The following is a 12,179-nucleotide window of genomic DNA, read 5'->3' on the forward strand; positions in this document are numbered from 1 at the left end:
CATGAAAAATCGTTCTCAGTGCCCTGCCCCAGTCCCCCGGGAGGGCTCTCGGATTTAGAAAATCCCAAAATATGAAACACTACCCTTAAGAACTGAAGTTGCTAGAATAAAGGGCTTGAAAACTAGATGGTCCTTCACAAATGGGGGTGTCGGTGGAACTGATATTAAAATGAAACGGGGGTCTTCGAGAACGAACGCATGAAATGGGGGCATACGAAAGGGGGGAACGGGTTGGTCGATGAAAGGGTGAAATGATACGCGTGGAAACTGCTGACAAGGCATGAAAAAGGGGAGGGCACATAGCCATACTGCCATTTTACGTAACTGCCCCATCACGGAGCCCGTATTCTGAAGTCGGGTTAACTTAAACTCAGGTTTAAAGTTGTGGTTTAAGTATGGACAGTCAATTGTTAAATAAATCACTAATAGTAGAGATATGATATTTCACCTCATTTGGCTCTAAAATCATTCATAATTGTGTAGGAAGTATAAATAGATTATCGTCTGCATCATCGATGAATCAGGAAAGAGCACAGTAAACAAAAGAACATACAACTTAATAAAATTTTGGCACTTTTGGCTTCCCATATTTTTAGTACAGAGTTAAACCGTGGTCAAAGTAAAATTCCACTTCAGAATACGGGGCCGGGAGTTTAACCCATGTGGTATCAGAATATCGGAGAAGTTAATTAATCAACCGCTTGTAGACCAAACTTTCGATTTCTGCGTCCATACTGACCACGACCCGGACCATGAACAAGTTGGCACCGCATCTTGGTTGCAGATCAATCAAACATTAGTCTCCCAAATGACAAACTCATCATTTCCCTTTGCTTCCCAATCGACAAACCGAAAGCGACGTCGATCACCAGATTCGACACCGCCTCGAAATCGATGACCAAGGACATAAGGACATCCTTTCGTGACCACCTCCAGCTCCTCATCAGGCTCGCGGCGGTCATGGGCGATGCTCGACAGCGTTCCATCGGTGACACAGAGATTGAAGGAGACGTCGAGATGTCGGACGTTCGTGCAGTGCAGTGAAATGTAGGTGATCGTGTTCGATGTCATGTCGAAACATTCCCTTGCGATCACGGTGCGCAGCGAGTGGCAGGCACTCGCCAGGATGTTGAGACCGGGACCGTGGATGTCGAAACACCGTGACACGTCCACGTGCTCGAGGTATTGGTCACAGCCGCAAGCGATGAACTCCAGTCCGCGGTCAGTGATATCGTGGTTGTCGGCGATGTCGAGGTGTTGAAGAATTGGTAACCATCTACCAATGTGTTTTAATCCACGATCCTGGTGTATGAGAGAAACCAATTTACACTTAGGCCTAATAATAACGGAACTAAGCAAATGCGCAATTAAACGAGGTAATTCTTGGCCAAAATGGTAATAAATTTTGATGCTTGTAATGTTTTAATTCTCAATATAGCGATTGCAATCTTTATTCAATTTCAATAAATTACATTTTGTAGTTTCAAAATTTAGAATACAAAGATATTTTAACTGAAGAAGACTGGTTTCTAATTCCTTCACTTGAATCACCAACTTTACAATATTAACCATTTCAAGTGATATTAGAGTTACAACAAATTCTTGTGAACTGCAGGCCTAGATAAAATGTTGATGTCCACGTTGTCCATCAAACTTAAACCTTAAATCTTGTGACCAACTAGATTTTGTATTATTATTACTTGTTAGAAATATTAAAAATCATTCGCTTAAACTAAGCTTAGTTTTCCAAGACGTTCGAGGAATGCGGATCTAACTCTTTTAGAGAATAAAACTTTTAATTTGATGCATCCAACTCACGTGGAGGGAGCAGTTACGAAGCTTGAGTGTGAGCAGCAAGGAACAGTTCATCACAATGGCTTCGATGTCAGCATCACCACATCGGCTTTGGCTGATGTCCAGATACTGTAAGGTCCGCAGGTGCTCTGTTAATCTGCAACCCCACAGGAAGCAGCGAAATTAATAGGCCCCACTTGGAGAAACAGTTGCGGGTTCGACAACATTAACAAGACTCATTAGTAGGTGACATTTGTGATTGAATTAAACGGCGCAATGTGGCGAATGAGCCAAAAGTTTCGGGGGCAGTGGCGTATGGAGCAACAGGTCCATATAGTCGCGAGAGGACAAAGCGGGTTGGTGATTTCCTTTCTTCTTATTTTTAAAGCAAATATGAACAAGCAGACTTGGCAGAATTTGGATGGCTCTTTGAAGGGTTTTCAGTTGGGGATTGGAGAATGCGTCTGTAAATGACGATTACCTTTAAAGTCTTTCATGAGGCTTTTCAGGTATGCCGTCTTAAGAAAGTTGAGACCCATGAGAGATTTTCACATTTAAGTGAGGCTTTTTAGCAGGGACATAAACCCCTGAACAAACAGACAAAAAACGCACACACACCCTCACCCACACACCCTCTCACACACACCTATACATACAAACAAATAAAAAAGATCAACTGAATTAGCCATTTGTACATACCTGTCTAGATCGACAGATCTCAGAGGATTGATCACGGCTAGTCTCTTCTCCCAGTCCATCTCAAGTCGCTTCAGTTTGTGCCCATGAATGGACATGTCAGGCAGTCTATGTGGATCATTCCTCAGACCCAGGCAGAAGTTCATGCTAAGTTCTTCAAGTGAGTCGCCACTCAATCTGACGGAGAAAGGGGAGAATGTCGATCCATTGGAAAGTAAACGTGATACATTATTCCTTTTCATGTTGATGTTGTTACCATGCAATCTAATGTCGAGCAAGGAGCCAGATTAATTGTTCTCAACTTCAGTCGTGGCCAGTGGTGGCAGAACAGAGAAACACTGAGAACAATTAAGCTGGGGTTTGTATTTGTTTGGGAAAATCCCCAGAGAAATATAGGACGAATAATAAGAGAGCGTTTGAATGTTGAGATCACTATTAATATGTGGACATCTCCAAGTGGCAATTGTGACCAACATGACAGGGTTATTAACAAAACTCCCCAGTTACTTTTCCACATTATCATTGTCACTCCTATCAAGTCTGTCCATAGCTATGTACATTAATATGTCTTTCAGTTATTTTTTCATGAGAGGATGTAATCGAGGTTTTTACGAAATATAATCATCAGTATGTGCGAAAAGGGGATGTTTTGGTATAAAGGAAAAAGTTGTACTTCTGTGACATCACACTCTCCTTGATCGTATTCTTTGATTTTTCTGATGTCATACAAGCTACGTTGTTCCAGTGGTGTGATTCTCCTTTACGTTGGGATAATAAAATTAGAGGACAAAAGAAAGGGTCTGGGGCCGGATGGTCAAACAAAAAATCTTGGTGGGACGGAGGGAAGACTGAAGAGCAAAATGGTGATGACGAAGATGATAGTGTGGATGATGATGATGACAGTGATGATGATGATGAGGAGGAGGATGATGATGATGTTGATGATGGTGATGATGTTGATGATAGTGATGATGATGTTGATGATGATGATGGTGATGATGATGGTGTTAAGGATGCCATGATTACGATGATGATGACAGTGATGATGAGAAAGAGGATAAGGGGGAAGACAGTGATGATGATTATGATGATGATCATGACGAATATGATGATAATGACAATGACAACGGCGATGATGATAAACGCAGAAACTTACTTGACAAAGAGATAGACCCCACGAGATGTGATGTTCGGACATCCGCTGATGTCCACCTTGAACAGTCTGACGATGTTCGCAAGAACCCGAAGACCACAGTTTGTAAGCAACTGACAGTAACTCACGTCCAGTGCCCTCAGCCCATTGCATACCTTTGCTAACTGAAATATGACGTAATCGGTGACGTCATCGGAGTGTGAGAGGTTGAGTTCGGTGAGGGATTTGGCTGATAGAGAGGTGGCCGACAGGAGGGTGTCGAAGTCGAAGGGGCGGTTGCCTGAGAGATCGATCGATGATGTCTGGTGGTGACGAAAAACGACAAAAAAAGGTTATTGTTGGTCTAGACAGTTGTGTTCCAGACAATCAAATTTTAAACAGCCATTAAAAGCGGGCCCGTATTCTGAAGTCAGGTTTAACTTAGACCATGGTCTAACTCTGCTAAAATTATGGGAAGGCAAAAGTGTCAAATTCTTTATTAAGTTGTATGTTTCTTATGTTTAATGTGCTCTTTCCTGCATGATTCATCGATGGTAAAGACAATGATCTATTTATACTTCCTAGACAATTATGAATGATTTGAGAGCCAAATGAGCTGAAATATGATATTTCTAACGTTAGTGATTTATGTAACAATTGGCTATCCATACTTAAACCAGAACTTTAAACCCGAGTTTAAGTTAACCCCGACTTCAGAATACAGGCCGCTGAGTTTACTAGTATAACGTGTTAGGCAGTATTATAGATAACAAAATAAAAAAATGATTACATCTATTGAATTCATATTTTCAGTGTCACTCAAAGACAAAAGAAGGCTTTATAATTGTAAAGAGCCCGGACACCCCACCCCATCTTCCATTCTTTGTATAGATTCCCAGAAAGTAAACTCAAATTGAACTTGTAAGCATTATAATGTATTTACTGTTTGATTTAATGCCCAAATTTACAGAGGACAGGTACAGCTCCAAACCAAGTTTAAATCAACGATGCCTATCAAAATTATTCAATACAAATATATATTTTTTTTTTCAATTTCTTTTTCACCCAAAGTAGGGTGTTTTATTTAATAAATCATCAGTTTGCATGTACATTTGCTTTCACAATTAATATGGCTCCAGTTTACATTTGTTTTCACAGTCAATGTACAGAAATAATCAAATAGTGGTGTTTAACAGTACATTAGCTGATAGTATAAAATCTTGTTATAAAATAAATCATTAAATCATTCAATACAAATATTGGTGACATCGTGATATTCTCTGTCAGATAACAACATCCTTCATTCGTATTGCTGATAGTAAATTTGTTATAGAAATTGTATATTTTGTTATCGTAACAAGTCTTTATGAAACGAGAGCCTGGTTTAGCTTTAATACCACAAGTTTTACAGTCATGTTTATAGTATAAACCAGCTTAAAAACGAATAAAAAAAGTTAGATAAAATGTTGTTTTTATTTCTTGAACTCGTTCTACCGCAGTTGGACAGATATTTCCTTATCAATACCAAAATGAAACGGATTTGATTTGAATCCATTCTTCCATTTATAGAAACAAAAATCGGAGGTCCCCATTCCACAGAAAGGAGACCTTTCAAGGACCTTTCAAAGACCAAAAAATTGACAAGGTCTTTCAACAGTCTCCTAGTTCACTGAAATTTGTCATTTCTGTGGAATGGCTCAGAAAGACCCCTCAAAGAACTCCGAAAAAGTGATTGGTGCTAGTTGTCTTATTGGGCTTAGATTAGTCCTATAGAGATATTTCAATTGCCTTTCAGAGATCCTTCATGCAACAAGTGATCTTTCATAATTCTTGCTTTTGACTTTGCCTGGTCTTTTAATGATCTCTCATAAATCTTACAGTGATTTCCGCAAAAATCTTGAGAGACTTTCGACAGATCATGGAAAAACTAATAAGAACTTTGAAAGTTCATCGAAATATCACTGCTGAAAGACCATCAACATGACCAAGAGACCAATTTCCTGTAAGACCGCTGCGCTGAAAGACTATTTTGAACTGTTTCTAAAATTTTTGGAGATCATGGAGACCATGAAGTCCACTGAAAGATCCATCAGGAATCGTGAAAGACCTCGAAGATTTTTGAAAGTTCGTTGAAAGGCCTTTAAAAGATCAAGCAAGTTTCATGGTCTTACAGCAGTATTTCAGAGGTCTTACTCTCTGTGGAATGGGGGTTTTACCTTGTACAAACTTGACGTTTGCAGGACATCATGCAATCGTTTTGACGTTCCTCGCAATTGGGCAAAGGTCTTACTGAGAGGGTGGATATAACTCGAAATCTTCATCAACAATTCATCCGGGAGATCGTCGAGAGAGGGCGACAAACAGCAGGACTCTTCTGTGAGGAATGATTCGTTCGAAGAGAACTCAAACTCTGACGAGGAGAGCGGGTCGCTTTCTGATTTCGTGATAAATCAAATTCAATCTAAATAGTTTGTATACATGTACACAGAAAACTTTCATTGATATATGATACAATTCGAAAGAAATAGTGAAATGGTGAAAAATTGTTGTAAGTGTGGTGAATAAAGTCGGTATGGCCTATAAGGCTTGTGTCGCTCGTCACTAATTTTCGGTCATTCAAAACTATTAATTATTTTAACAACGAAAACAAACATCATAAGCAGGACAGCGTTACGGGGGAAGGGGGGGGGGGGTAAGGGGAAGAGATGAACTCCCTCTGTTAGTTTTTAAGTAGTGAAAAATGATAACAAAAAGAGGAAGAAAAAGAAAGAAACCTACTGAAAGAAGAGGGATAGCGTCTATGACTTGTTAATCTATATCCCCCCCGAATTCAAACAAAATGTCTTGCCGCCCCGTATCAAAATACTTTGGCCCCGCCCCTGGTCATGACTTCCATTTCTTACCTTCATCACTGCACTTCCGTCTCGTCTTTCGTTTTGTCTGTCTTTTCTTTGCCCTTTCTTCAAAAGTCAACTTTTTTAAGGGTGAAATCATAGACTGCTTTATGCAACAAAGCTGTAAAGAGAAATAAAATCGTTCTATCAGATTTTCCTTTAAAATATTTATAAATCTATTACTTCTTTATTCATTCAATCATTTATTCATTCATTCATTTGTTCGTTCGTGCATTCATTCATTCATTCATTATTCGTTAATTCATTATTGATCTATTTCATTTATTAATAATTCATAATCCCAAGTTCATCCCTTCATTCATAATCATCCTTAATCCTTCCTTCCTTTCCCTTCTTTCTTTCTTTCTTTCTTTCTTTCTTTCTTTCTTTCTTTCTTTCTGTCTTTCTTTCTTTCTTTCATTTCATTTGTCCATTCATCAATCCATTCATTATCTTTCCATCCATTAATTCACCCATCCATTCAATCAATTTATTCTGTTATTCTTTCATTAATAATGATTGTCTTAGACCTAGATCTCCTCGGTCTTATCTATTCTTTTTCTATTCTCAAAAAAGAATTCCGTGAAAAGTTTTATTAGACTACAGATTTGATTTAGATTTAATTCGTCTTTTTGACACCCATTCATTATTTTCTTTCCATTTGATCCTTCATTTTTTTCTTCACCTCCCTCTTTCCTTCTCTCCTTCATTGTTGACCTTTTTTTGATACTTTTCTGAGAAATATCATAAGTTGTAAATAAAAAAAAAACAATAAAAGAAACACTCACCATAGCGTAAACCAGGGTGTAGATAGTCTCCCTCCAAAAAGGAACAAGAATTGATGGATCTTGCTTACTTGTCAGTAACAAACTTGACTAATAATTTCATTTTAACCGTTAAAAAATTCTTCATTTAGGGATGCGCGTCAGACAAAATTTGAATACAGACACCAGCGCGCCAAAAACACCCGCATCCCGCATATGCGCGCATTGTCTGGCTTTTGCTTTTGTATGATTTTTTTTCTCTTTTTTTTCTGATCACGACTCATCCCAGTAAAATATTATGATAAATAACGTTTTTTAAGTATTTCTAAGTATAATTGCTTTGTAAAGCAGGCAAAGACCTGTAAATTTCATAAAACACTGTAAATCGCATTTTATGTTGTCCGATTTCCTTTTTTTTGGGGGGGGGGGGGCAGCATGCAGCCATTCGAATTTATTTCTCTGTTACAGATGCCACATATAAACAAAAACTAATGACATTCTAGGTTCTAATTCAGAGATGCAGCACCCTGAAGAGAAATAGATGAGGAGAAATTGTTTCATGATGGTGAGGCATCGCTTTTGTTAACTCACACTTCCCGGGGTTGTGTGCCCTTCAGTTGAACCAAAATTCATGTTTCTGAGAGGACTGATTGGTTTTTTGTTCATACCCCCGCCAAGTTTGAATGGGGATCAGATTAAGGTCGGGCAGCCCAGGGCCCCGTCTTACAAAGAGTTACGATCGATCCAATCAATTGTAACTCTATATGGAAATCCATCAGTGTCATAACTTCTTCCACATGAAATTTGTAAAATGTCCTTTGTAGACAAAGGAGAACATACCAAATTGTCCAGAAATCAATGAATTTGTGGATATACCGTTCATCTCGAAAATATGTTGAACAAAAAAGCATTTGATTGGATCAATCGCAAATCTTTGTAAGACGGCCGTTGTAAATCTTGCGGTTCAAACTACTTCCTCAGTTTTTAACCAGTTCTTGTTAAAGTTGAAGCACAACCAATGTGCTAACGACCTAGATATATTTCTTTTCAAATATCATTGGAAATTAAATTTACAGTTAAAAAACCCCGATTTTACAGAAAAGGAAGATTTTGCAGAAAGCAATAACAGATTCATTCTGTAAATTCATAAAACATTAATTTTTCTGCAAATTAACAGAACAGGTGTGTTTAAAAAGGGGAAAATGGTGTTTTATTTAAGGAAATTTGTAAGGTTCCGGCTACACCAAATACCAATTTCCTGTAAGATTACTCTGGTAAGTTTACAAGTGTTCTCGAGACTCTGCTGCAAGAACTTCTTTTATTTTAAGGATTAATTTTCTAACAGTGTACCGTATAAACAAAATTTGACAGCTCACAAATCCTCAATTTAAGAAAAAATACGTCATAAACGCAAATGCAACCCTTGTAGGATTATGACATCATTGACATCTGGATTCATTCGCAGTCATGCCTGTCTTTGGCGCAATTCAAAATTTAAGGCATGGTCACACCGCCCGAGTGTTGTTGGAGCGGTCGTGGAGCGGTAGGGAAAGAGGGTCGAATTTCGCTTTCAAAATCAAAAACATAAAAAAACAATCGAAATCGAAAATGGTGAACGGTAGCGAGCAGTGATGATTTTTTTTATATCTCCGCTCCACGACCGCTCCAACAACGCTCGGGCGGTGTGACCATGCCTTAACATCACCGCAAAGAAGCGTTAACACATAATTGGGAAAAAATGCTCTTTCAAGTCACATGATAATAATTATGTGTTCATGACACATTTCCCCCTCAAATTGGGGATCTGTGAGGTGTCAAGTTTTTTGGGGGAGTAACGCGGTAGTGAGGAATCAATCTAATCGACAAAGATATAGTGGAAGGGCGCCAGCTTTTGTCCGTTTTATGCATAGCAAATCCACACCCTTCAGGATTTGAGCTCAGCAGATGCAGATCAAAGCGAAGAATTGGCTAGTATAAAATGCTGATTCATTGACGTCTATGCCGGTTGCGGCTTTCCACGCTGCCAAGTCCATACCTCTCATTGCTCGTACTGGTTTAAGAAAATGAAATTAAGGGGGCGTTACACGACGCTGACAAATCTTTAGTAAATGTATATATAAAAGGGGTCCAAAAATAAATCACACGTCTTGCTATTCGTAAAATTTCATGTTGCTTCCAGGGGGGCGTTTCATCAATATTTTCGTCCGACAAGTTGTCAGATCTGACAACTTTCCTGGATTCTGATTGGTTAAGAAACACTGTTACTATAGTAACTATCGGATAAAACAGGACTTGTCATATAAAACGTCTTACAAGTCCTTTCATGAAACGCTCCCCAGGAGGGTGTTTCACAAAGATTTAAGTATGACTTAAGTCGCACTTAAATGCCGATGAGCACATGATCAATCTGACCAATGCTGCCATATACCGCGCGCAAATAGACATTTAAGTGCGATTCTAACTCATACTTAAATCTTTGTGAAACATTGATACCCTCGCCGATTTACAATAGAAAGTTGAAATCAATTACTCAAAAGATTCTGACAAATATTAAAGGAAAATCAAACCTTTGGAATAAGAAAGCTCGTGTGAAAAACAGAACAAGTCAACGAAAGTTTGAGAAAATTGGAAATAATTAGAAAGTTATGAGCATTTGAATATTGCGATCACTAATATGCTCTGGAGATCCTCATATTGGCTATGCGACAAAGAGGTTTTATGTCACTTGTGAACAACTCTCCCCATTACTTTAGTATATATTTCACTTAAACCGCCTCTTTTATCACATCTATCGGTAGATCATGTATTCTTTCTATAGGAGGGCATGTACTACAGATTTTCAAAGAATATATCAATGTATAAAAGTTTATATCACCATAAGAAAGAGAAAAAAGAGACATTTTTTGTCCATCAAGGGGAAAGTTGTTCACATGTGACATCACACATCTCTGTGGCATTGCCAGTATGAGGATCTCCATAACATTGGTGATCGCGATATTCAAATGGTTATAACTTTATCATATTTGTCCGATTTTTTAAAACTTTCTTTGTTCTTCTTCGATTTTCCGTTTACACACAAGCCCACTTGTTCCAAAGGTTTCATTCCCCTTTGATCATATTTGTGAATGTATGTTTTTATTAGTTATTTGTTGTCTTCTTTTTCCACCTATTTCCCCGCTTCGATCTTCCTTAGCGCCTTACTCAATGTTTTCCATTATCTCGTACTTAAAACAATCTTACAATATTTTTCTATTCTTCATAATCACATTCATTATCACCTTTTTTTGAAAAAATCTTTTTCCCCTCCACAGGGATTTTATTGGCAATCAAAAATCAATATACAGAGTACAATGAATAATACAATCACATGATATAAACAATGAACTGACAAAATAATTTCACATGTGGAAGTCAAACAATAAAGAGATTTTTCAATCGAAACCATCTTTTGTCAAATCTGTGTTGGTTAAAATTAAGTTGGGCAATGTATTTTTCATTTTGGTAATAATTGATTATTGAGGATTTAATGATACTGAAAAGAGGAATTTTATTGTTTATTTTACAATCATACACAGTTTTTCTTACTATAATGAGAATACAATTGAGTGCAGAATTGTTTTTTCCAATAAATCCGAATATTTTATTTTCATCTGAAAAATATAGTCTCATTGGTTTTGGTCCTAATCCAGTCATCTAACTCTTTCCAAATGTGATTAACATGCCTACACTCCGTGTATAGATGCAAAACCGTTTCAATTTCTTTTCGACAGAAAGTGCATTTGTTTACTGAAACTAATTTCAATTTGAAAAGCAAATCATTTGTAAATAATATACGTTGCACAACTTTATATTGAAACCAACGTAATGTTACATCAATGGTACACTGAAAACCCAATGAGCAATAAGATTCCCACCTTTTATCGTTCAGATCAAATATGCACTTACATTTAAGAAAGCTTTTGTTTTCTGTTTTTCGTCGTTTCAATAATATGGAATAAATATGCGAGCATCCTCTTTTAAGTTTAGTAATAAATGCTAGCACATCTGGAATTAATGGTTGGGGGATCCTATCGAATGTAGACCTTTTGTAAGCTTCCTTGATAGCAACACATAGTGAATGATAAAAAAGAAAATTCGATTTGACATCATAAAGATCCTGAAAATCTTTGAAAGATAAAAAAATTCCCTCCTTCATCCAAAATATCATTAATGAAACGAATACCCCTTTCATTCCATTTCTTCATATATATTGGAAAATTGCCTATTCTGATTTTATTATTCCATAAAGGATGTGAAGATACATTGACATGATTATTATAATAGATAGTTAAGAAATTACTATAAGCAAAAATCATTTCACTCCAGAAAGAGTTATAGGTCTGTTTTGATAATTCTCGAAAGTAGTGACTACCCATATACGTCATATAGAAAAGAACATCTTGTTGTCTTGGCAAGGAAGACATAAGAAATCATAGAATGTAACTATCAATTGATCCGTTTACAATTCTCCTTATCCAAGAAATCTTTAATGATTGACAGTGTGAATATATGTCTATCATTTTAACCCCGCCGTTTATGTATGTTTGGGACATTTGAATCCTACAAACTTTTTCCGGTTTTTCCTCCCATATGAATTGGTAAAATAATGAATTTAAATCTTTTAAAACTTCGTCACTTGGATTCGGAAGAGACATAATGAGGTAATTAAGTTTAGAAACCAACAAGGATTTAACCACAGTTACTCTTCCTAAAACAGTAGGATATCTTTTTAACCATGATGTCATTTGACTCTTTATTTCTATAATTTTTTCGTTGTAATTATACTGTACCATCTTCTGCAAATCCGTACAAAAATCAACACCTAGATATCTAAAGAATTCATCAAATACCCACGTTAAA

The 12,179-nt window shown here is 37.2% G+C and overlaps 1 protein-coding gene across 1 annotated transcript; it reads right to left on the bottom strand.

Annotated features, from left to right (window-relative positions):
* Positions 1–657: 657 nt before the first annotated feature.
* Positions 658–2,135, bottom strand: LOC121423576 (F-box/LRR-repeat protein 2-like). Its single transcript, XM_041618940.1, has 2 exons — positions 1,819–2,135; positions 658–1,302 (listed from the first exon to the last, which is right to left on the bottom strand). The coding sequence occupies exons 1-2, from the start codon at positions 1,867–1,869 to the stop codon at positions 790–792; spliced, it is 564 nt and encodes a 187-aa protein (XP_041474874.1). The 5' UTR covers positions 1,870–2,135; the 3' UTR covers positions 658–789.
* Between the last annotated feature and the right edge of the window lie 10,044 nt (positions 2,136–12,179).

This window comes from Lytechinus variegatus, chromosome 11 (genome assembly GCF_018143015.1).
Source record: "Lytechinus variegatus isolate NC3 chromosome 11, Lvar_3.0, whole genome shotgun sequence".
NCBI lineage: Eukaryota > Metazoa > Echinodermata > Echinoidea > Temnopleuroida > Toxopneustidae > Lytechinus > Lytechinus variegatus.

What these genes read in the sequence shown, in the direction of transcription:
- LOC121423576 (XM_041618940.1), bottom strand. Translation starts at nt 1,869, where the DNA reads ATGAACTGTTCCTTGCTGCTCACACTCAAGCTTCGTAACTGCTCCCTC. An exon ending in TTCGTAACTGCTCCCTCCAC is followed by an intron (nt 1,303 to 1,818) that starts GTGAGTTGGATG and finishes CTCATACACCAG; the next exon opens with GATCGTGGATTAAAACACAT.